We start from the raw sequence: 26,372 nt of genomic DNA on the forward strand, positions 1-26,372 counted from the left end.
GCAGTTGTAATTTTGTGTCTATTCATAGTATAATAAACGAGATTCTTGCTTTCTTTGCTGCTGGTTAACTGTTATGGAAGACTTGGAGAATGTGGCTCAAGGTAAACGACCAAAGTCCCCTGATCCCAGATCATCAGACCACATTGACAAGTCAGATGCCTGTTATCTTATTAATCACAATGCCCCAGGCAGGGACTTTACCCAGTCTAAAAATGATCACGGGATCCAACTATACAACATTAAAGCTGCTACAAGGTGTTCAGAAGACATAGTGCTAAAGAGGGCCCAGGTGCCCGGACCATAATCCATGCCTGAGTAAGGTAAACTATTTCTACAGTTGTGACCAAAACCATGGCTGGCTGTAATTCAGTATTTGTACACTAGATGGTGGTGCTGTCAAAAAAAAAACAACAAAAAAAAAACAACCACATTCTTAGTTAGAAAATACTATATAATACTGTATAATAATAGCTTTAATAACTACACACACAAAAAATACAACATTAAAATAGTTTTAGCTAAGGCACAATCTATTTGTTTAGCTTGTTTAAATTTACAGTCGCCAAATTATAAGTGCTTCTAGTAAAGATTAACAAATGAACCCTCAAACGTGAGATCAGTGTCGTCACGGGATTGCACACAGAAACTCTGAATGTATATTGAGCAACACAGTTGACAGTCAAACAGCACAGACAGAACGGCGTGCGCTGGAATACCATCAAGGACTCAAGAGGAACAGGGTCACGCAGGAGTCATAGTGCTGAGCTCAAATCTGCGCAGGAGCTGAAGGGTGCAACGAGAAAAGTCGCAATTAAGGATTTAAGAACATTATGCATCATAAAAATGCAGCTTGCGGATGCAAACGTTTTCAGGTAAGCTAAGCTTTTTATAAGGTGGAGCAATTAAAGCAGAAAACTTTTGTGACGTCGTAAATAATAGAGGAGCCCGGGGATGGTTGTAACATTTTTGACATTTCTGTCTGTATCTTGGAGTTAGCCAGTGCATTCAAATTGTGATTTAAACTAGTTACAAGTGCCTGCTATTAAATGACGCAGCTGTTATCTTTGCAGCACAAACAGATAATGAATGGTTTAGTTTCAAACACAAGGAGTGAAATGTTACAATTCACCCCATAGGTTAGTTGTAACATACCCTGGGGTGAGATGTAACATTATTATATCGACCTGGGTGATATGTAACATTATGAAATAAGGATTATGACAAAAAAAAAAATATGTTGAAAGCTTTTTATTCAGCACTGACTTTTCAACATAATTGGTGTGTGTGTGTGTGTGTGTGTGTGTGTGTGCGTGTGCGCGCGCACTGGTTTGGGTGGTTTAAGAGGACACAAATTTGTATAATGACATGGGTATGACACAGGTATTACAGTATGAAGGTGGTTTATGAGGACACTACCTGTAATTCAAAAGGCTTAAAAAAACATAATAAATGGTGTTTTTTTTTAAATCTAAAAATGCAGAAAGTTTTCTGTGAGGGGTTTAGGTGTAGGGCGATAGAAAATACAGTTTGTACAGTATAAAAACCATTACGCCTATGGAGAGTCCCCGTAAACCACCAATACCAACACGTGTGTGTGTGTGTGTGTGTGTAACAAAACAAATAAAATGAGCAAATGTGCACCAGCTTCAACAACTGAACACTATTTGTGTGTGAGTGTGTGTGTGTGTTACATTATCATCATAATGCTAAAACTGAATGGCATGTGTGCATGTGTGTAAGCATGTTTGTTACTGTCATAGCAATTGGCCATAATAAAATTGAACATGAACATTTGAACGCTGAGAGACATCCCTCAGTTTGTCTTTCTCTTCCAAGACCTATACTGAAATTCAAAGAAAACATAAACATACAACTAAAAATTTGCTTGGGGTAGGCTGTAACATGTTTCATTGATGTTACAACAAACCCAGATTCTTGTAGCCATGAACTAGCTCACTCTACAGCGAACAGCCAAAATATTAGCACTATCAACCTACATGAAAAATATCTACACAGACATACAGTAAACATAATGTAACTTTTATAGGTTTAACTAAAAAAAGTTAAAAAAAAAGTTACTTTCTTACATCAAATAAAGTTTTTTTCCCCTCTAAAATCTGCGGTGTCTGCCACAGTTCTCTACTTATTCACATATGGAATAAGGACTAAATTGAGCATGTGCGAAGTGAATCTGGTGATTTGTAACTTTCTCCTGATTGGAGAAATTGGAAGTGTTACAACTGACACATGTTACAACCATCCCCGGTCTCCCCCTACTCAAGTTTGTGATCACACATTTCTCTAAGCATTATAGTTATAGTTAAGATTTATTTTATATCATTGTATTTTATATTTTAATTAATAAATATGCACCTCAACCCACAATTGCAATAGTTCACATTTATATAAATAACACATATGTGTATGTATGATATCATATAGGCCTATAGTTTCTATGATGGATGTGCTGCAACTCAGACGGGGGGTAATTCAACATGACTAATAAACACACGACTACGAAAATAAATGGTTTATCTGAGTTTGTCTTATTATAATTTTTATTATAATAAAGTATATAATAATGCAATGTTAATTGACATAGACTTTATCACTGCTTAAATACTATGAAATATGTTGCGTGCCTTATTCTGTGTAAGAAGCCACATCATCTTACAGAAGGATTTATTTCAAACACTCGACTGACGTTATGAAGTGAGTTTGGAGTAAAAACATGTTATTAAATGTGGTATTTTCACGTGCTTTCAGATGGAGCAGCATTTACTATACAGAGCCATAGTTCACTGACAAGCTACACAAACAGTTTTCTTAATCGCAGAACGATTTCTTCGATTTCATAATCGCGCGATTAAATCGTCTGCGATTATGAATGCGATTTTGCATAGCTTGTCAGCGAACTACGGCTCTGTGTAGTAAACGCTGCTCCATCTGAAAGCACGTGATGGAGATTTACTACTAATCACAGAACCGGCTTTGCTGACAAGATGCGCATGACAATCGCATTCGATTAATCGTGCAGCCCTACACTATAATATACAAAACAGTATTTAAGAATAAATATAATAATTGTTATATCATTGTATTTTACAGAAAACATTTATTTTACAGAAAACTGCAGGGTGACATGTTATCATGCAGGGAGCCTATAGCTATCAATCATTAGAAATGTCTAAGGTTTTATTATAAAATGTTAAATAATTATGAAAAAAAAAAATTGTGACAGTAATTTCTTAATTTTTGTCAGGAAATCTTATGCATTCACTGAGAGAAAAAACATAACTCCTGTACACTTCTCTACACTGGAGAAAAACGTATGGATATGGATGTATACTTCCAGGAAATCCCTTATATGGACAAAGGCATCCAGTTATCGCTGTAGCTGAATAAAATGCAGATAAAGATGGTTTGACTGATGAAGCATCAATAGAATAGACATAAGATTGCGACAATATATGGTTTATCTGTGTTCTTCAATCCATGCTCAGCAGCTGTGAATTAGAGACCTGTGCAAATGATTTGTGGTTTTTAGCAAATTGATTGAGTGAACGATTCGATTCACTCATAAGACACAATTAAAGAGATAGTTCACCCAAAATGAAAATTCTGTCCTTAATTACTAGTTCCAAACCCGTAAGACCTTCGTTCATCTTCGGAACACAAATTAAGATATTTTTGATCAAATCCAAGGGCTTTCTGACCCTGCATAGACAGCAACTGAACTGAAACGTTTTATGGCCCAGAAAGTTAGTAAGGACATTGTTAAAATAGTCCATGTGACATCAGTGGTTCAACTGTAATTGTAAAAGTATTTGCGATAACAGTGTTTATTTGTCTGTTTAGGTCTGGTGTCGGTTTTGATAGTGTTTGTGTGGCTGGGTGGAAACCAGGTCTCTCCCCTCCGACCCATCTGTGACCTGAGGGTTCTGGAACACTTTGTACGAGAAGCTCGAGATTCTGAAGTCATCATGGTGAGGTCTCTATGTGTTTCACACAGCATGTCAGGTTATTTTCAGAAACATCAGTCCATCTGTCTCTTTTTCTCTCAGCGAGGTTGCAGAGGAGGCTGTGGAGCGATGAAATCCTACTTTGTACCTCTGACTAGTGTTGACTTTGCTTTTTGGGAACATATAGACGTGAGTCATGATGCACTAGCTGTGTTTAATATAAAAAAAAATTAATGTTTACATACATATTTATATACACATTAGATACTTAAAACCACCATTATGCAAATAAGTAATACAACATAATACAAAAACATCAATATACATCATGCACAAACTCTTTTATTGTTTATATTTACTTGTAAAGGTACTTTAAAAAGGCTTTGATATATTAATTCCTCGTACAAATCCATTTTTATCAGTTTTCCCATGCATTTCTCATGTTATCATCATATCAGCGATACCTCCTGATTTGAAGTATTGGTGTATTTTATAGACGATTAAAGCCAGTGTATTACATAGAACGTATTTCTACTCATTCATAGTGTAAATCTATGTGTCCAGGTTCATGAACAGGCCGTGGAGGTCCAGACTGGACTGTCTCTGCTGGTTCAGGCCCTGAGTACAGCAATGAAAGCAATGAGCAACTCTCGTCTGGCCAATGCACTGGATAACAACATCAGTAACATCCACAGCCTCAGCCAGATCCTGCACAGTCTTGATTTACAGGTGTAGTAACCACTGATGTGTTGTGACTATGAGCACATGTGTCTGTCACAGTAAGGTCTATTCTGACATTAAATGGATAGTTCACCCAAAAATGAAAATTACCCAATGATTTACTCACCCTCAAGCCATCCTAGGTGTATATGACGAATACAATCGGAGTTATATTTCCCACTGTGCCAAAATATAATGAATCATGGTTAAAATATAATACTAGAGCAGGGCTGTCCAAACTCGGTCCTGGAGGGCCGGTGTCCTGCAGAGTTTAGCTCCAACCCTAATTAAACACACCTGAACCAGCTAATCAAGCTCTTACTAGGCATAGAAACTTCCAGTCAGGTGTGTTGAGGCAAGTTGGAGCTAAACTCTGCAGGACATCGGCCCACCAGGACCGAGTTTGGATAGCCCTGTACTAGAGTATATATATACTGTATATATATGAGTACACAATACACTTGAAATGGAAGGGGAAACTAGCTTAGTAGTCAAAGCTGTTAACAGTAGTTGATTTTAGCAGTACAAACAGTCTTGGTTTGTTTCATGGGTTGTGATTTTTTTACGAGGCGATCCAATCAGATTTGAGAGCTGCAATCTATCCATTTTAGAATTTTTTAAGATAAATTTTCCCTAATGAGTCTGTTCTGTTTCCACAGCAGGCCAGATCCACAGTTCTTCCAGATGATTCAGCTCCTACCAGCTCACAGACGCAGGAAGTCTCCTCTCTCCCAGAACTTCTGCAGGTGCAGAGCAGTTTCCTGCGTGGCAAAGTCAGACTCCTGCTTTCAGCTGCACCAGCCTGCCAACGGCAAAACAGCTGATGCGAACTCAGGAACTGTTTACAGCAGTCACAGATACACACAACCTCAGACACGAACACTTGATTGTGACTTGTTACTCAATCTTAAATCTTAAAGAGCTTATGAGTTCCAGGTGTCACTCTTTAAATGGTCTTCTGCATTCGAAAGCCTGTAGTCATGTTTCTAGAGAATGCATCACGTGTAGAGTGAAGTAAAACGGTCGTGACACCTTGACTTATTCAACAAGGTGAACATGGCAGAAGAACCTGCAGAGGAACGTTTCAGAGCCCACAAGTGGACTCAAAGGCTTATATCAGGGTGGCGAACAGCTTGTCTGGCTGTATCCAGCCACCTGGACTACAGTACACCTGAGACACTTTTATTTAATTATATTTGTATGTTCAATTTTCAACAAATTCATGAATTGTGCTGTTATTTGTTCATTTTTTAGTAGGCAGTGTCCCTTATGTGTACGCATACTACAGGACCTGTCCTTTCTGAGATGTGTACATTTAACAGCAAGACCAAAGGTCTTTTTTTGAGGATTCAGCAAGGTTTGCCATGTGGACACATGCTGTGTGGCTGCTGTGGTATGAAGTATGCTTCCATCTAGAGGACAAAACAGGAAAATTAAATAAAACTGCAAGTATACATAAATTATATAAGTGAATAAAATATTTTTTCAAGTAGACAATTTAGGACAATAACATGCAAATAAGGAGACAGGCCTGTCCGTATGTTTAATAACCTTTTTAATGTTGTCCAGTTCAGATACACAACATACAGTGTGTAATAGCCTGTATAGGAAATAGAAATATGAATTTCATTCTTTAGACCCATTATGGTCATACAGTCCCCTCATCTTAAGCCTTTTTTTTGTATGTTGCTGAAATTCAACAAAATGAAACTCAACAGGTGCAAGTCTTTTTTTTTTTTGGCGACCAAGCATTAATACTCTCAGTATTTTTTTTCTTCATTTTTTTTCTTTAAATCTTCTATAATACATAGGCAACCCAGTCAAAAAGTATCACCATGTATTTCTGGTGAGAGTGTGCTTTATATGTCTGTCAGTTGCCGGTAGAATCATCTCTCTCCCTTTATTTTTTAGAAAAATATGAACTGTTTAAATTCTCTACTTTGAAATATATGCAGCTCAAATTCACAACAAAGAGATAAGCCAGAACTCTGTGGAATCCCACCCCCACTCCAACAAATCTCCAATGGTTTGGGTAACATTAAATTTCTAAGAACTTACAACCAGGTAGGAGAAAACAAATACCCCACACTGTCATTTAGTCCACTGAAGCGTAATGAAGAACACCCAGGAGAATGACTCAAACAGCAGGCCTCTCGGAAAAAAACAGGGCTGACTCAAGCGATTTACATCCTACGGCCTCATACGAGGAAATAGAACAAGCTTCCCCACATAAACTTTCTCATTTAACTCTCCAACAAAATATTCTGATTAGGCCCTGATCGGTTCCACCCTCCGTTTTTCAAACGAAACAGAATCAGATGCAGCCACTCCATGTCCATTGTCGGGTCTTGCAGCAAATTTGAATTCCAAATGCAATTACTCTCATCAAGTGCGCTCATTCTTGACTCAATATATTCTCTAATGTGGAATTCGCTTCGTTTCCGCTTCCCTCAACATTCATTACGATTTAATGTCTTTTGTCGAAAAGAAGCTTTAGTATCTGTAAACCTTCAAATGAAAATCTAATGGTCTTCAGAATCGTGGGTGGAGGGATATGATTGGATGAATGAGCTTGCACCTGTTTATACAGTGGATACGATTGGCCATGAACTCAACAATAAACAAAATATTTACAAAGACCATGTCATCTCTTACACTTGTAAAAATGTACAGTTTGCATCTTTTGTTTTTCGTCATGACATGACATGAAGTGGTCTTTGTGTTTTCCATCCACCCACCGACAAGAAACTCCAAAAACAAGACGACGAGAACAAAAAATGGATGGAGATGAGATCGGTATGCACAGTTGCTTGCATTATGGATCATAAATGTATATTTAAGTGGCATGAGGGGTGATGCCTCGTCCACTGTAATGCAGTATACCTCTTCAGGCTGTGTTTAGTTTCTGACCGCCACTATGGCTCAGACCTGATGCACAAAGCTACCAGAGTGAGTATCCAGAGCTCATATAGAGGCCACATTTGTGCTGTTCCTCATACACTCACACTTACATGCGCATACATGAACGCAAATCGCCCATCTCACGCTTCCTCTCAGCCAGATCGTTCTTGGCACCCTGAAAGAGAGATTTCGGAAAAACGCGTTGAGAGGTGAGAGGTTGAACCAGAAGGTCTTGCGGGGACTTGTGACAGGGCATGTAACAAGATGTCCACCTGATGACAAGTGAGCTCAAACTGAGATAATCACTCAAAGGTCAGTGTCAGTGAGGGGGAAGAATGTTCTGGACACATCATGAGCTCTCTTGGGCTCTGGATAAAAGAGAGAGACGGAGAGACTCCAGCTGTGCGGGAACGGGTGTAGGTGTTGATCCCGTCGCTCTGGACGTCCAACTCAGCAGAGCCCGAGTCTTTACGGAGAAATGGCAAGAGAGAGCGACACAGTGAACTTTCCTTAACTCAATGTGGCGTAATGTGTGGGTTACTACTGATGACTATATGAGTGGAGAGAGAGATAAAAGGGATAAAAAAGGAGAGGAGGGGATCGTGGATCTGATCAGTCCTTCTCCAGGAGATGAGCTTTGTCGTACAGCTTCCGTAATTATAAATGAAAAAAAAGAAGGGAACTATTTATCCTCTTTATTATCGTCAAGAATCAGTTTCATTTCCGGATATGACCATGTATCTACAGAGGGAAAAGAATCTTCAAATGAAGTGCACAAAATACAGCTGATGTAAAAAAAAAAAAGAGAGAGAGAGACAGAGAGAAAGAGAGAGAGCAAGAGAGAGAAGACTGTTGCAGAAAAAGACAATAAAAAGAAGAGTCTTGAATCTCGAATGTCCATTTTCCTCTTTAAAAATAAATCATGCAATTTTCCCAAAGCGCAATCAAGATATAAATTTAATTAATCTATATCTTTTTATATAGATATTTGTAGTGTTGTTAATTTCTCTCCATAGGCAAATAACAGTGACAGTGCAAAATAAAAAGCAAAAATGAGAGAGAGAGACCAAAGAAAAGAAAAACAAATTTGGCACTTTTTTTTTCTCAATTCTGCAAATTCCTTGAATAAATCCATTTCAAGTGATTCTCTCCACGTCCGTCCACTAGACTGCGTCTGATTGGACGATGATCACAGTACTTGGCACAAGAATGCTGGTAAAAATTAGATAGTAGAATATTTTTTCATTCATAGCCTTATTAGGTTATCAATAATACATATTTTACACGTATGTTTTCTTGATTTATAAAACAGTCCGAAGTAGGAAAAACTGTTCTTTTTGGGGGACTAGAAATGGCTACAGCAGAGCAAAAGACTGTTGGGGAGAAGACAAGAAAGAAAAAGGGAAAGGTTGCAATGGAACTTGAGGGGGGAAACAATAGGAGAAAAAACTCAATGGGAGGGGATAGCTGCTGTATTGAGTAGGGAAAATGGCCAACATTTCTCCACCCAAAATCTTCACCAAGAATGAAAGGAGCAGGAAGAGTAAAACAAGAAAGAACGAGAGAGAAAGAGAGTGTGCTGGGAGTGGACTTAAAAAGGACAGGAGTGGTGTGTCGAACAGTATCCGTGTAGAGCACCACTCTTAGTACCGGAGGTCTGTGTTCCTATGTGTTTGGGGGGCCTGGTCCCCTTAGAGGGGTTACTATACTCGTGTGGTGGAGTGCTGGTGGGGCAGGGCGTTGTTGCTATGCCCAGCACTTGGTGCAGGCGCAGGGGGATAAGTGTTGAAGGCATGGAGGGGCTGCATGCCAGTGATGGTGCTGGGGATCATAGAAAGGGTGTTAGCCGTCATAAGTGGCACGTCCTCAGGTGCCCGCCGTAGCGCCAGAGTGTAGTCCGGCGGGCACACAGGTGGTCTTAGAGGCTCGAGGTCGCCGTGGAGACCACGCGGTGGAAGAGGTGTGCCATGGTCGAGTTCCACCCTTTGCTGCTTCATCTGCAAGGACATTAGCTCCTCCTCCTGGCTCAATGCCAGGTCGTTATGGGGTGGAGCCCCTACAATGCCAATGCCCGGCCCCGTCCCACGTTGAGGTGAGAGGCGCCGATGGCGGCGCTGCAGCAGCTCGTGCCGCTTGTCGCGTTTATAGTACAACGCGGCAAACGCCAGCACATTGAGGAAGAGCAGCGATGCGCCCACTGCTACTGTCACGCTCAGCTCCGTCGAATAGTCCCGTGTGTCACTCGGGAATGGGAAGCGTTCAGGAGGGTGTTCAGAACCTTCGAGGTCCGGGTCGGGTGGGTAGGTTGAGACCGTGGGGTGGCGAGTAGAGCGTGTGCCAGGGCTCTGGGCCGTGCCCTTCCAACCGGTCCGGTGCGGGCTGCCGGGTGGCAGTCGCGTGGTTATGGAGCTGATGATCTCCTCATGAAGGGTGTGGAGGTGAGGAACCAGCTCAAGCCAGAAAGCAACTTTGTTGGCACGGTAATTATCCCGGATGCGAGGCTTCAACCCGATGTGGAGGTACTGCTTGTCTTTAGAGCTGAATTTGGTCCAGATAACTTCCTCGAAGCGATTGGGCTTAGTATGGATGAACTTGGTATCCTGCGGTACTGGAATGTTCGGATCACTGGAAAAAATATTGAAACAAAGTGAGAAGAAAAAAGGACAGAGGAAGATAACTGCATTTGTATTCTGGTCTCACTGGGTGAACAAATTCGTACAGATCAAACTCTCACCCCGTCTTGGCGAAGTTGGTCCAGTATGTCATCACCACAGCGCTGAGCATGACATCGTTCTTGGAAAAGTTGCAGGGAAATAGATCTGTGGCACCCACCATGGGAACACCAAACACATACGGGATCTCGTCACCATGTGCTGCGTCTGCCCACTCGGGTCGTGCTTCCATCTGGCAGTGGTGGTGGAAGGTATAAAAATAAACAGGGGACTGGAACTCCGCATGCAGCTTAGCTGTGGCCACTGCTGGCGCCACCCACTGGTGGTCGGTAAAAAGTGCAAGTAGTGTTTTACGCCGCATGTCACTGTTATCGCGGTCAGCCCAATCTGTGTACATGAACTTTATGGTCTCCCGCAGTATGTCTTTACCTAAAAAAGGGACAGAGACACCAAGAGAGAAAAAGATGGATGTTGGTTGTTGAAAGACAGAGTTGGTTGTCACACAAAGCAGGGCACCTTGACCCAATATAGGAGACAGTGAGACAGAAGCACCCAAGGTGAGGGGTAAAATTAGACTGACTACCTTGAACAACCGGTAAAAGAATATGTAGATGTGTATGTCAGTGTTGCCAGCAGAAATCTGTGGGACAGTCCTGAATGTACATGTAATACAGTTTCTTATGCACACTTATGCACAGATTTCATAGATTTTATTTGGACCTCAAAAGCAAAACATTTATTTTAATAGGTATTCCATTCAGTGCCTGATTAGAAACCCTAAAAAAGGTTACATTGTGTTGAATATGTACATATGACAAGTGATGTATTTTAAATCACTTCATTTAATTTGGCATGTATACAACTCAGTGAGTAGTATAATTTCTTTTGACGTTGTGCTGTAGACTGAGTGGCAGCAATGGCAGTGCAAACACCGGTCAATGTCTATGTTGCGAGTATGTATGGGTGTATCAGTGAAACTCACCATCTGGGTATCCGTAGAGGTTGTCCACAAAATTTGATATGGTGTAGTCGAAGGAAGCAGCTGAAATACCATCCTCACCCTCACTGTCATCTACAAATTTCAGCCCTTCACCCTGGTTCACCCCCAACAAGATGTCGTAGTTCAGGAACTCCCCCTGAGGACATTACACAAATGTCACCCATTGTACTCACTTTCACTAATTAACTGTCACGATTAGACTCTGAAGCACTCTAAACTCTGGGACCCTGCAGTGTCTAAATTCACACCTGCTGCATGAGGATCTCAGGGTCATCGGGTACCACATCACCGTCCACCACCGGTCCGAATGCAATGTGGTAGCGGGCAGGTTGGATATCCTGATCCACCAGCTCCCTGAAGCTCTTCCTTCGCAGACAGTCCACCAGATCTGCAGTGTCGCTGTAGCTACAACCCACCTTCTTGGCCAGGATCTTGGTGTACATCAGGGGCCGGTAGTTCACTGACCAGCTGGATATGGCGGAGCCACTCTGAGCAATGGCCCTCTGGAACAAACCTGAAACCAGGGCCAGTTACAAGACAATGACTAAGAATAGTCAAAGAGCAGGCTTATAGTGTGAGTGAGTCAACGTGGATAGAGTGTGACCCATGACCATGAGCAAGATAAAGTCACTGAATATCTTTTATCACCACAAAGGGAAGGCCAGTGGAACTCATTTCCATCACAAGAAATGCTTTGCAGTCTGGTTTCTCAACTTTAGAACAGAATATTGACTTCAGAATAGAATAGAACACATTTTTTAACTTCAGAACAGAAGGGATTCTTAACTTAAGAACAGAGCAGAACTTTAACTTCAGAACAGAAAATAATATAATCTCAATTTTTGAAAAAGACCAGAACTGAATCTTAATTTCAGAACAGAACAGAACAGAAGCTCAAGTTCATAAAATAACAGCAATAACTTCAGAAATTCATTCTTAACACATTCTTCAGAAAATAATCTTAACTTTAAAAAAAAAGTTAATAAAAGAATAGACTCTTAATTTCAGAAAATAACACAACCGATTCCGAATTTTAACTTCAGATCAGAAGAGAATAGAATCTTGGCTTCTGAAGACAAATGCACCAAAATAATTTCAATTGTACATTTTTGCATTTGGCAGACACTTTTATCCAAAGTGACTTGCATCGCATTGAACAGACAAACAATTTGATCAATTCATGCATTCCCTGGGAATCAAAACCATGACCTTGGCATTGCTAGTGTCATTCTCTGCTGGTTGAGCTACAGGAATGCCAGACTATGATTGGCCTTGTGTGCTGGCTAGAAAGAGAAGTGAGGTGCAATGTGTATTTAATCTTTAAAAATATTCAATTAAACAGTGTGTCATGTAAACTCGGACCAAGACTGTCAATGTCATCTCAGACTTTTGGACCTTACTGTATATGAACTGTGTTACACATATAAAATTAAAGTTCTGAAACTAGTTTTAATGGTCAGAGAAATAAGTTGCTAAGCTAACACGGTGCACAGTAGAAAGGTCATGCTGTCTTCAACAAAGCATAACCAATAACAGCATGAACCAACAGTCAGGAGCTCCTTTTAATATGTGTTGTAATAGGGCAGGTAGAAACTCTGATTCATTACTTGAGTGAAAGTGACAAAGTGAGCTCAGCAGTGTTCGAAACGGCTCTGGATAAGCATGAGGAAACCATCTTGGCTTTCAGAACCCTGCTGCACCGTTATGTAAAGTGTCCCACGGTTTTCATCTGCAGATTCTATTATTAATTATTAAAATGTTTCCCCCACCCCCAGTCTCACACACACACACACACACACACACACAATACTCTATTGCAAGACCCCTCAGCTCCAGATCCCTATGAAATCAATTAAGAATCAGCTTAGCTGCAGTCGAACACTTCTGCAACACACACATAGTTGTACATGCTGCTCATTATGAATTTGTCTCACATCACTCCATTTTTATCACACAGTACTCATTATAAACTGGCATCAAATGCAGACGCATGTGTGATCTCGAGATAGCGGTGTAAATCAGTCTCGCACGCACACAAACTCACACACATACTGCAAGGCATTGCCAAAAATCAGTCCCACTTTCAGACAGCCGCACAGTATAAAAAGTATAAAACATTTTAGATCATAGAATAGTACATTGTAAAAATATATAGCACAAATAGGGTTATAGACTTTAAAACAATTCCAAATATCCAAAAATAAAAGTCTTCCAGGTTTGGAAGGGCATGAGGTTCAGTAAATTGCCCAATGACAACCCAGGTAAAAAAGAAATACACTTAGTTGTACTAATATCGATGAACTTATTATATTTTTTATTATACTATACTAAGTGCATTGTTATTTTAGAATAACTAAGTATGTTAAGTGCTTTTTAAGATATGCTTAAGAACAACTTAATAGCAATATATCAAGCTAATAGCAACATATTTTAATACATTTAGTTGTTTTAAAATGGAACAACTTCAAGTATCTTTAGTGTAACTTAATTGTACTTCTTTACATTATTTAAAATACTTTTATACTTCTTGAGGTACAGTTATATATTTTAAGCTTCACTTTAATGTGCTTCAAGAACATTTTCAATAGCATTTCAGCTAATTAGAAATGCATTACTAGTACTAGTAGTATTGTTATAAAGCTATTTTTCAGCATTCTAATATGGTATATTAAAAAGTACAAAAATCATTAAATTAACATGACGCACACATACACACACTTTCACATCTAGAAAACTTTAATGTACTTTACAACAATAAATCTTGTGTACATTACACCAATAAATTAATTGAGTACATTTAAAAAGTACAGAAGCATATATAAACTCTTGACCAAAATAATTATAGTAAATTACAATAAATTAAAATAAAGATCAGTGAAATGGTATAACAGAAATACTTCAATTTGTAGAAAGTTTCTGTTATACCTGTATTACTGGAAAGTACACTATGAATATTCCATCATCGAATAACAATGCATAATGCAGTTTTCTGTGCACACACACGCACGCACGCACGCACGCACGCACGCACGCACACACACACACACACACACACACACACACACAATCACAAACCAAAAAACAATAAAGTGCAGAAGTGAATAAAGTGCATTTTTTACAAACTCAAGCCTGCAAATGGCTGAACTAAACAAAGAAACGAAAAATTTGAAATGTCACCATCTTCATCTTCAAGTGGAGGCTCACTTTTCTTTGAGTACGACTTGTTGCATTTTCTGCATCTGGGGGCATGTAATTCAGACACTCTGGTCTTTGAAAATTTCTTCATCACAGGGTCTGTGAAAGGAAAAATAATTAATCAGTGGTTTTGAGTGGTGTTTTTGAATATCATATGCATTATAATTTGCATAGATATGCATTAGAATTTCTTTGACTGTTCTCAGTTTACCTTTCAAAGCTTTTAAATCCTCATCAAGCTTGACATAAGTGTCCGTTTTTATCCTCTTGTCTGTCGTCACCATACAATACTCTGTGTTACATTGAACATAAGGTTATAAGAGGCCCAACATCTTTACAACAGAAGTGATGAATCCAAAGTTAGCATGATTCTCAGAGTCCCAATAATCACTTTATTAAGAAATATGTCAGCCAGAATGAAACCTTTGAGATTCACTGACATGAGATTAAAACACTTACCACTCTCTTCTTTGCTCGTCTCTCTGATCTGATTTAAATTTGTCTTCTATTGAAATAGCAGCTGATCTGAAAACAACAAATTAACTAATATTTCACAATAAAATACTGAAAGAAAAAAAAAAACAGGCAGGCAAATGATGATTAGTGTTTTCTTTTTAACAATGACAGCACAATGTACCTGGTGGGTAATATAATCAAATCCTTCTCAGCCCTTTTTACAGTTTAATCTTTGTACCCACAATCAAACAGGCAATAAAGTAGTAAAACTTGAAGGAATATAAACACTAATCAACAAGCGCTACCGAGGTGGCTGGCCAGCTCAAGATGAAGTAATTGTATGGTCATAATGTGGTGTTTTTCAAACTATTCAAAGAACATTTACTTCATTACAATTAGGCCAAATTGTTGAGGAAAAAAAATCACAACTTCATTTTAATAAAAAAAAAAAAAAAAGTATGTTAATGGTGTACATGCTATAATGACAAATTATTCTTTCTGCCAATACATTGCACAATGTTTTTATAGTTGTTTTAAGAGACAAAATGCCACTACCTAGACTTTAAGCAACCATACTGTATATCCAGTGCCTACAGTTGTTAGATAACTAGCTAGTAAGTCAGTTTCGTGTTACAGCGGCTAATGTTAGCATTCCACGTGTTAGCTAACATTTACAAATGTACACCAGCTCTATCCACCTAGGAAAAACTCAGAAGCGATCTTAAATTTAGTTAAACAAATGGAACTTATCACCAAGAAGCTGTATTTCTGCGGGCAATATCTTCATCTGTCCGTGTCTGCTTCGTCTTAGCATGTATACATTTAAAAAAAAAAAGAAAAGAAAAAAAAAACTTTCAACTGGTAATGACAAGTAACAGAAATGAAATACTTAACTAGTCACAAAATACTGAGGTTCCAAATCTACACACATAGATATGGAAACCCGTTCCAGCCACTGAAAAAAAAAAAAAAAAGGTTATTCACAATTGCGAGTTATAAAGTCAGAATTGCGAGATATAGAGTCACAATTGCGAGATAAAAACTCGCAATTGACCTATCGGTAAGCCCCGCCCCCCTTAGTTACTGTTGCTCACTCGGACAAACAAACGGAGTTGCTCACTGTCTTACAATGACAGCTGTCAGTGAAAACCTCCTTCCGAGGCGTTTCTGATAAATTTGGGACACAGATGGACCTTCAAGTGGGACTTAAATATGCCATGGAGGGATATATAAAAGATATTAAAATAAATATGTAAAAATACAGATCACAATGCAAACGGGAGAATTATGTTACGGTCGTCACGATCGCAATGACAACATCCCAAATAAACACTGTACTTTAGATGCTGAATAAGTAAGGTCGTCATGATCGCAATGACAACATCCCGGATCAACACCGTTCATATACCACAGAGTAAGATTAAATTAATTTACATTTAACCAGATTAATATGGAGAGACACTCTAATATAGACCTTCGTTTATGTGTTTTTGACTTTCACTGCATAGTACATGACGTGAGAACAGTTAGCTATTTAAGTTTTTATGTTAGCATGGACTCACTAACTTTAACGTTAACGTTAGCTAGTTTTAGCCAGAGACACCTTGCTGAAGCACAAGATGACATTAACGTTCTGCTTGAGCAGATATTTTTCAATTTTTGTAGCATAAACACCATAAAACAATGCAAGCTTCGGATCTTCCAATGTTACTCTATGGCACTGAAACCTAAAGATGTCTGAGTTCCACTCCCCGTGCAACTGATACTCGACTGCCATTGGCTCATCTGCGTTCGAGGGGAGGGGCTTACCAATAGGTCAATTGCGGGTTAAAGGGGTCATATGATTCTTTTTTATAATTGCGAGTTTATATCTCGTTTTATCTGTTTATATCTGACTCACAATTGCGTGTTATAAGGTCAGAATTGCGTGACAAACTCACAATTCTGAGAAAAAATTTCTCATCCTCATCATTATTTCTCAGAATTGTGACTTTATGTCTCGCAATTGCGAGTTTATATCACGCAATTCTGACTTTATTTCTCAAAATTGTGAGTTTATATCTCATAATTATGACTTTTTAGCTCGCAATTGTGAGTTTATATCATATATCATTATATCAGAATTGCGAGTTTGTATCACGCAATTATGAGAAAAAAAGTCAGAATTGTGAGATAAAAAGTCGCAATTACTTTTTTTTTTTTAAATTCAGTGGCGGAAACGGGCTTCCATACATAGACGCTTTAAGAAGCTGGGGAAAAAATAATATATAACAATAAATGTTCTATTTAATTTAACAGTTCAGTTCTAAATTCTGTAATCAAGTACTCACCTTCATGTTGTTCCAAACCCTTTAAGACTTTCGTTCATCTTTGAAACCAAAACAGATATTTTAATGAAATCTGACAGATTTATGTCCTTCTGCTGAAAGACACCAAAACTGTTCACGGTTCAAAAAGTTCATCACAGACAAAAACATCGCAAAAATAATCCATATAAATCGAGTGGTTTTTTCCAAGTCCTCTGAAGAGACATGATCACTCTATATGACTTAACAGCTTTAATTTAGACTTGTATTCACATCCATCGACGCACATACACACACGCACAGTAGAACTGGTAAACGGAAGCTCAGACGTGCTTGTCTGGGGCTCGAGAACCAATCAGGTTTTCTAACACGTTAAGCAAACACGCCTGAGCTTCCACAAAATCCAATGAGGTTTGTTTTCGCGCATCACGTGGTAGGTTGAGCTTGTTTGAATTTAGGCACATAAACAAGTAAATAAATAGGGATTTTAAGCATATCTTTGGAAAAATGATTTATGATGCACTTCAAATAATACAATGTTGAAATGCTTGTGGAAAATACAGTTAAATATGAGCCTATTACAAGTAATGTATCATGATATGTATTTAAAAGTGAAATTAAAATATATTTGAATTGTATTACAAAATAGCCTAGTATTCTTTTTCGAGTACAAACAAGTAAAACCGAGCAACATTTAACATGCTTATTACTAAGGTATAGTTGACAAAATTATACATTTATTTATAACATAATTAATAATTATAAATTTAACACAATGTAAGAATGCATTTGAATATTTTATATCTATAATGTATTCATGTGTGAGTGAATTAATATACTTTATGTAATATATTAAAATGTTAAAAATGTTTTTCAAGACATCTTCCTTTTGAAAAGCAGGCTGAAGCACAATCAATACATACATATTTAAAATATATTGCAGTAGGTCTACATACTGTATGGTTTATAAATTAGATACATATACTTTAAACCCACTAAACGCTGAATCATTTTACTATGTTCTTACACATACAGTAACCATAAAATATACTTTAAATAAAAGTAAAATAAGTTGATTTCTGTAAATTCACTAAAATGTCACAAAAGTATGCTTGTGTTTTATCATATTTCTTAAAAACGTAACTAAGCATATATTTATTACTAAAGAACTTCTAGTATACTTTTTAAAAATATATTAAAATGCAATTCAATACATTTGAATGCACTTCAAGTAAGCATGTTAGAAGTACAACTGTACTGTAAATATTCTTTATAGTACAAATATACTAACTGTACTATATAAATATCTGAATTTCACAATTTTTAGTACATTTAAGAGTACTTCTTTTTCACCTGGCAAATGAAAGTGTCAATGATAAAGAGACAGAAAAACCTAAAACACACATCATGTTCTTAGAAATATCATCTTTCTACTGATGTTGGTTTTATAAAACATGCATACCATTTTGAAGGAAATTTTAAATGTCAGGAATCTAAAATACCATGGAGTGTCATAAGTAATACTTCATTACTACTTTTCATTATACCTTGTGAGTGTATACATCTTAATAATTATTTTTTAAAAACTGTAGTTTTTCTAAGAAATAAGAATAAAAGATTCTGTCAAACTACTTACTATGGTTTTCTTTTTATAATTAGGCTTGTTTCTTCATTATGACATCAGGACAGTTCATCCAAAATCAAATTCAATACAGGAATGATGAAAAACACTCTCATCATGAAATATGTGTAATCAAGTCATTGTACTATTGAAAGTTTGACCTCTTCTGACCGAATGTTTTTCATTAAAACAGTAATATTAGTAAACAAATAGTAATATTTTAAAATAAATGTTCTCTATTTGAATATATTTTAAAATGTAATTTATTCCTGTGATGCAAAGCTGAATTTTCAGCATCTTTAGTGTCACATGATCCTTCAGAAATCATTCTAATATGCTGATTTGCTGCTCATGAAACATTTCTTGAACATGATCAAAACACTTTTTGATACAGTGATACCATTTTTTAGGATTCTTTGATGAATAGAAAGTTTAAAGGAATTTATTTGAACTATTTTGTAACATAATACATGTCTTTACTGACACATTTGATCAAGTTAATGGGTCCTTGCTGAACAAAAGTATTAATTTCTTTCAAAGGGGAAAAAAAAAAAACTACTACTCTACTGACCCCCAACTTTTGAATGGTAATACTGTATGTGTATGAATTACACTTGCATTTTTTTTTAAATGCATTTTTCAATAAATGAATAGATTGGGGAAAAAAAGCGTCCTAAAATAAGCAAACAATTAATAAATGTAAATTTTTTGGTGACCTTCCTTTAAATCAGGGGTCTCCAAACTCGGTCCTGGAGGGCCGGTGTCCTGCAGAGTTGAGCTCCAACTTGTCCCAACACACAACAAGTTTCCAGCATGCCTAGTAAGACCTTAATTAGCAAGTTCAGGTGTGTTTAATTAGGGTTGGAGCTAAACTCTGCAGAACACCGGCCCTCCAGGACCGAGTTTGGAGACCCTTGATTTGAATGATGGGATTTTTTTTGATGATCATGGTAACAGAGTTTCAAACCTTCAGAATGATGGGACAGGATGAGAAGGTTGACGCATGAGGCTCCAGCCCCAGAGCCAAATATGGTGATTCTCTCTGGGTCTCCTCCGAAGTGTCCGATGTTCTCGTTGAGCCATCGCAGAGCCTGAATCTGGTCCAGTAGCCCATAATTCCCCTTCGCTGACTGATCTCCAGTGCTCAGAAAACCTACGGAGAGCGAGAGAGTTAGACTGGAGATAAGATAACAGACAATGTGGACCAAAGGTATAAAAGACCATGATCAATACATGTTGACCAAGATCAAGCACTCTGAGGCCAAGAAGAGCAAAGTGCATTGGTAAACTGAAAGAATGAAGTAAGGCAGAGGACTAAAGCATTAATTAGTCATGTTCATTTGGAACTTCCTGTTACCATTTGGAATGATTCCTATTAATGTTCACAATAGACTTGAACTGGTCATGAATTATATAGGCTGATATGACTTATACAACACTTGAATGTCATGATTTAAGACATTTTTTTCTCACTAGATTGGAGTATGTTTTAGCATTTTTATCAATGCATAACAAAAAGTAGTAGTAGTACATTAGTAGTACAATAGTATATTAGAGTTTTTGAAAAAATCTGCGAAAGTGAATAATTCAATGACTGAATTCTTTGGTCTACACGAACATCACTCAGTGAATACAGTATGTCTTCAATTACAGTACTATGAAATCTTTAGCAGAACTTATTATTTAAATGTCAAGATTTAAGACACGTTGTACTCATGAGACTGGAGTAAGATTGTTTGTAAATTTGACCATGTTCATGAATACATAATGAGAAATAATAGGCATTATTCATTGTATACTGCACATTAGACATTAAGCAGTACATTCGTTTTAGTTAATGAATCTTTTACGTGAATGATTTAATGACTGAACCATCTGGCCAAGATGAACATGACTCTGAGTCATTCACTGGTCGCCAGCTGGGTATGTAACCTACAGGAACAGTGACAGAGCAAATGAACAAATGAATCAAAACTGATTCAAAAGATCCAAATGATTCCATTGCTAGTTCCTACATCTATTTATAATCACTCAAAAACATATGTGTCTTTAATTACAGTACAGTGAAAGCTTTAGCAGAACATATTATTTGAATGTCAATATTTAAAACACTAAGATGGGTAAAACTGATTGTAAAATTTATCATGTTTATCAATGCATAATGAAAAAATAGTAGACATTATACAATGTATACTGCACATTAGACATTAAACAGTACATATTTTTTGAAACTTTTAATTGAATCATTCAGTGAACGAATCCTTTGGTCTAAATGAACATGACTCTGAGTTACTCGAGTTGATGCCTACAGTAACGGTGACTGAACAAATGAATGAACAAATCAGAACCGATTCAAATTATTCTATTGCTAGTTCACAAATCTATGACTCAAAAACATATGTGTCTTCAGTTACAGTATAACAGAACATTATTTGAATGTCAGTATTTAAAATACTTTTTTCTCTCATAGGATTGAAGTAAATTTATTTGTAAAATTGAGCATGTTTATCAATGCATAATGAAAATATTATTTAGTGTATACTGCACATTATACGTAAGCAGTATGTTTTTTTAAACAAATCTTTTATGTGAGTGATTCAGTGCTACAAGTCACTGCAGGATATACAGCTTACAGGAACAGTGACTGAACAAGTGAACGAATGAATCAAACTGATTCAAAAGATTCAAATCATTCCATCCCTAGTTCATAAATCTAGTTATAATCGCTCAAAAACATAAGTGTCTTCACACTTGTCAATCACAGTAGCTTTGGCAGAACACATTTTCTTCTGCAACGCTCAGAACCTTGAACCTCAGGGGTGCTGGGGTGGGTTTGATGCATTAACTGTTATCACAGCTTATTATCATCTTGTCAAGCCCATCTTTATGATGAGTCTTGCCGATTAGCCAGTTTAGACATTTGGACCGTTGTTCTCTGGGTAGAAAAAGTTTAAGTGACCACATCCACATACATACTTCAAAACAGTAGGCCCATATACCATTATGGACATCTACGAATAATGCATGCTACCGCTCATTAAAATGGGGTGTGTGAGGCTCTGGAGTCACAGTGTAAATGAGAACTAAAGAGCTTATGTAAGACCGTCTATTTTACTATTCTAACTGAACTGGTGATGCACTGAAAACATGAAAATGTGGCGAGAAAAAAGGGGAATTTCAAACATATTTCACATGTCTAAGAAACCACTCTTCACACTGTGAAAGATAGGCTTCCTCTGGAATATTACAAGAAATGGGGAAAAGACATAAGAGGGGAAAAAGAGATAAAAATAGACCCGCACTTAAAAGCTATGTGCCCTCAGACCCAATAAAAGACTCAGTGAGTGTGACTGTGTGTGCGTGTGTGTTTTAGAGAAAGAGAGCATGTCAAAGAAACTAAGAGGGATGAGTAGGGAAAAAGACAAACTGCCATGTTGTTTTCAGGAGTCAGGCCTGCGAGGAAGATGACAAGCGACAACATATGGCACATCATATTACAAACAACACACAATAGGAAAACAGATCACACACTCGGCATCTCTACATGTAAAATGCTCTACTAGTGTGTCATAGATGGAGGGATACACAGAAATAGAGCTCTTTGAAAATGTTCGTTACAGATGTTAAAAAAAAGCCTTTGACGTCTAAAACTCCAACAGGCCGATAATGACTTTGTTATAAAGGATACTGCTGCATCTGCTACATTCATTTACATGCTGTGCAAAACAGTAGCGTGTATTCACGGCCGACGACATCATTATCCTAAACCGTGCAATCATTTCCATGACAAAATAAAACATTAGCAGTGATTAGCTTCAATATATTTTAAATAAATATAGCCTAGATTTTTTGCATCTTTTCCTTGAAATCACCTAAACTACTGTTCAAAGGTTTGGGGTCTGTATGATTTTTTTTTTTAACCCTCTGAATGAATAATATTATTCATATTATTGAATTTATATGATTAAATATGGAATCATTAATTCATATTATTAGATATGGAATCCTTATTTTTGTGTAAACCATTAAGATCAGTGTTGCTACTGGTAACTAAAACTATTAAAATGTTGTTGTTTTTTTCAATCGCTTTGGTACTATTTTCACAAGCAATTGTTAATTTTTCAAAACTCTTAGTATCACAACAGATCATCAAAAGTGCACTTTTTTTTTCAAACATTTCAGCATATTTTCAATTGTCTTAGTACAATACACACAATCACAAAGTATCCTTTTCACTACATAAAATAAGTGTTTCATCTTTATAAATGTTTAATTCACAGCAACTTCAGTCTTTCATAAAGCTCTTACATTTACATTTATTCATTTGGCAGACACTTTTATCCAAAGCGACTTACAGTTGAGGAATATCGTTCAAAATATTAAAAAGCTAGGACAGGAGGATAATAAGAGAACAGAAAAAGTGAAGGCATAGAATTTGTATTTTTTTATTATTATTATTATTATTATTATTGGAGGCGGTTAGATGCTCACGGAAGAGATGAGTTTTCAGTTGTTTCTTGAAGATAGTGAGGGATTCGGCTGTTCGGATGGTCATTCCACCAACAGGGTATGGTGAAAGAAAACATCCTCGAGAGTGATTTTGTGCCTCTCTGCGATGGGATCACGAGCCGCCGTTCATTTACCGACCACAGGCTTCTGGAGGGGGTGATGCATAGGAGGAAGCGGAGGTATGAGGTCTTACTATCAAACTTTTCATTTGCATGTCTTCTCATTCAGTTTAATACATTATTGAATCTAACTCATCATAATGGTTAATCAGTGAATCATTTGGTGCATCTATAGATATCTATAGATATAGATTCAATAGATATAGTTTTTAAAGAACTTGCTTGCAATTTACAGATAATCAAATGTAATGAATTATTTTGACACTATAAGTGATTTATCTTAGATGATAACCACTATTTTGTAAGTGTGTGTGTGTGGTTCAGGTAAACCCTAAGATGGCAATCTTTGAAATCCTTTTTGTTAAGTTTTAGGTTTAGGAGTAGGGTTCGTGTAGGGGGATAGAATATACAGTTTGTACAGTATAAAACCCATTACGCCTATGGGATGTCACCATAATGATAGGAATACCAGTGTGTGTTTGTGTGTGTGTACCTACGTAACCATATTTTGGGGACAAATTGGTACCCACAAGTTAGCAAAACCTGACAAAATTGCCAAAAACCTCCCTTTGATGATTTGATCCTCATTTGTAAAACTGTGTGTTTTGAAATTTGTGAACATATAGCAGGATACAAGGGAGATGAACTGATCAGAGATGTATCAGAAGAAGGGAGACAGATGGCATCAAATACGCAAGTTACATTACATTATGCCATGTGATACTTTATATAGAACCATTACCATGGTAGAGACTGCACACTACTATAACTCACCTTTCATCTGAAAAGTTCAGCTATAGTATAGATTCCGTCATATGGCACAGTGAGGACATTTACTGCATTGACAGTGAACTCTGTTCTCGCTCAAAACCTTTTGGCCATGTCAGACCTTCATCACACCTTTTGATAACACACTGGATAAATACTTATGCAAACATTAAGTGTTTTATGTGAGTTATGCAAGTTAGGTAAGTGTACAATTATTGCCTGTATCACTGTAATTATTTCAGCAACAAAGGTGGTTTGAAACATATATCTTGCATTGTTTGCTCTTGAATTAACTGATTGTTAAAAGTACTAAACTGAAAGAAGATCATACTGTTGTGTTTTGGTGATTAAATCACATTCTCAATATATATTATAATAATCTTATGTTTTGAAACAATGATTATGTTGATTGAAAACATGTATAATTACAAGTGTGATCAGTTTGGATTTTTGTTCTAAGAGTTTTGAAAATATACACTTACTTGTGAAAATAGTACCAAGGCGAATAATTTTTTACATTTTTTTCTGTAATAGAAATTAAAAGATAAAAATAAAAGATTCAAAATATTAATAAATACTATAATAGTACATAAATAATACAAAATTACACTGATTAAGATTTTTTAATTTACATTTGTGATTTAAAAAAATTATGAATCACAGGCTTAATGTTTTTAAAAGAAGTCGCTATGTTCACCAAAGCTGCAATATTTTTGATCAAAAAATATTATTATAATTTAATTAATCACTTTCTACTTTACTAGATGTTAAAATGTCATTTATTCCTGTGATGGCAACGCTGAATTTTCAGCAGACATTACTAAAGTCTTCAGTTTCACATGATCCTTCAGATATATACCTCAGAAATAGAAAACAGTAGTGCTATATATAAAGTCTTACCGACCCCAAACTACTGAACAGTAGTGCAACGTTCACACCAAATCAAGTGCACAATTATGATGAATCCATTAGATTGCCATAAGAATTGCATGAATTCCACCCTGACTGTATATACTTAAGTTACATTGTAAATCATAAAATACATTTCTGTTTTATTGCCACAAAAAAAAAAAAAAAAGATACAGGTGATTTTTTGTTGGTCATACTCACCAAGAAAAACAAAATCTGGGGAAAAAAATAATTTGGGCCACACTGAGCTGTGGTGTGAACATAGCCGTATTGTCTAAATGAAATTAATAGGGCAGGTAACTGAATGTGTGCTAACTCACATTGTAAGCGTCACACTCACGAGTCAAGGACAACACGTAGAAAAAGAGACAGATTACGTATTCATCAAACTGCTGGATCAGGCCACCACAGGCGAGTCCCTAAAGATGAGTGAAGTCACCGAGTGCATTACAAATACAACTGTAGTGCAAATTAGTGGGGGAAGTGTGGACATGAGGTCTTTTTATAATAGTTTCATATTAGGAGAATTCTAAAGGTGCTGAATCCGTGTCTATGTTTGAGTATGCATACTGTGCGCAGCATGCACATTTCTGTAGGCACGGGATACCCAGCTGACCTACTTAACTGGGTACTGTATCCCACAATGCAACCTGTTCAACTTAACCTTCCATTTCTAGTCTAACAAATTATTTAAGAGATTTTTAACATTTCTGCTCAAATGTTGCCAGCAACTAAATTACTGTCATATGCAGCATTTATTTCCAAGATGATAACCAAGATTGTAATGTGCAATTTGGTGAGGTCATATGACAATAATTTAGCACACTACCATTTAAAAAGTTTGTTTGTAATAAAATGTTTTACATAGTATTTTTTTGATAACAGTTGGTAGTAGAAACAAATATGCTTCAATAACCATATGATACTGTTAATTAAAAACATGTTTGTTATATGAAATAAAGCTGAAATAAAATTAAATATAAATATTACATTGAAAAATTTAAACTAAATGAAAATTAGTTGACTAATTTAATAACTAAAAATTTGTTGCCTAATATTAATAACTGCAATCATATAAATAATGCTAAAATAACATTGGCATTGGTACATACTGCATAGTATGCACTGTATACTACAATACTGTTTAATTTAAGTCCCCCTCAGTTGAAATCGCAGCCCAGAATGAAAGGGCACTTTAGCATCGGTGATTAAAGGGGCAGGGGCTCGTGCCCCC

The 26,372-nt window shown here is 36.9% G+C and overlaps 2 protein-coding genes and 1 long non-coding RNA gene across 4 annotated transcripts in view; 1 reads left to right on the forward strand and 2 right to left on the reverse strand.

Annotated features, from left to right (window-relative positions):
• The first annotated feature begins 705 nt into the window (after positions 1 to 705).
• On the forward strand, positions 706 to 8,406 carry epob (erythropoietin b). Of its 2 annotated transcripts, none has more exons than XM_016555297.1 (5): positions 706 to 872; positions 3,859 to 3,986; positions 4,065 to 4,151; positions 4,527 to 4,691; positions 5,342 to 8,406. In XM_016555297.1, exons 1-5 carry the CDS (start codon positions 857 to 859, stop codon positions 5,504 to 5,506), a joined length of 561 nt encoding a protein of 186 aa, XP_016410783.1. In that variant the 5' UTR covers positions 706 to 856; the 3' UTR covers positions 5,507 to 8,406. The 2 variants fall into 2 exon arrangements, with proteins under 2 accessions (XP_016410783.1, XP_016410784.1); XM_016555298.1 differs by having other exon boundaries at positions 5,345 to 8,406.
• Positions 8,407 to 8,418: 12 nt separating this feature from the next.
• Positions 8,419 to 26,372, reverse strand: part of LOC107742381 (neuroligin-2-like) — a 31,360-nt gene continuing 13,406 nt past the window's right edge. The window contains exons 3-7 of the mRNA XM_016555330.1: positions 19,801 to 19,986; positions 11,504 to 11,769; positions 11,238 to 11,391; positions 10,318 to 10,684; positions 8,419 to 10,208 (exon numbers count right to left, since the gene is read on the reverse strand). Of these exons, the coding sequence (XP_016410816.1) occupies positions 9,287 to 10,208; positions 10,318 to 10,684; positions 11,238 to 11,391; positions 11,504 to 11,769; positions 19,801 to 19,986 (1,895 nt within the window). The 3' untranslated portion in view covers positions 8,419 to 9,286. The remainder of the gene's footprint in view (positions 10,209 to 10,317; positions 10,685 to 11,237; positions 11,392 to 11,503; positions 11,770 to 19,800; positions 19,987 to 26,372) is intronic.
• Positions 14,314 to 15,871, reverse strand: LOC107742358 (uncharacterized). The gene is made up of 3 exons (XR_001640303.1): positions 14,910 to 15,871; positions 14,662 to 14,742; positions 14,314 to 14,549 (listed from the first exon to the last, which is right to left on the reverse strand). It is a non-coding gene; the product is annotated as an uncharacterized LOC107742358 (long non-coding RNA).

Source organism: Sinocyclocheilus rhinocerous, unplaced genomic scaffold (genome assembly GCF_001515625.1).
Source record: "Sinocyclocheilus rhinocerous isolate Xijiao unplaced genomic scaffold, SAMN03320098_v1.1 scaffold1127, whole genome shotgun sequence".
NCBI classification, from domain to species: domain Eukaryota; kingdom Metazoa; phylum Chordata; class Actinopteri; order Cypriniformes; family Cyprinidae; genus Sinocyclocheilus; species Sinocyclocheilus rhinocerous.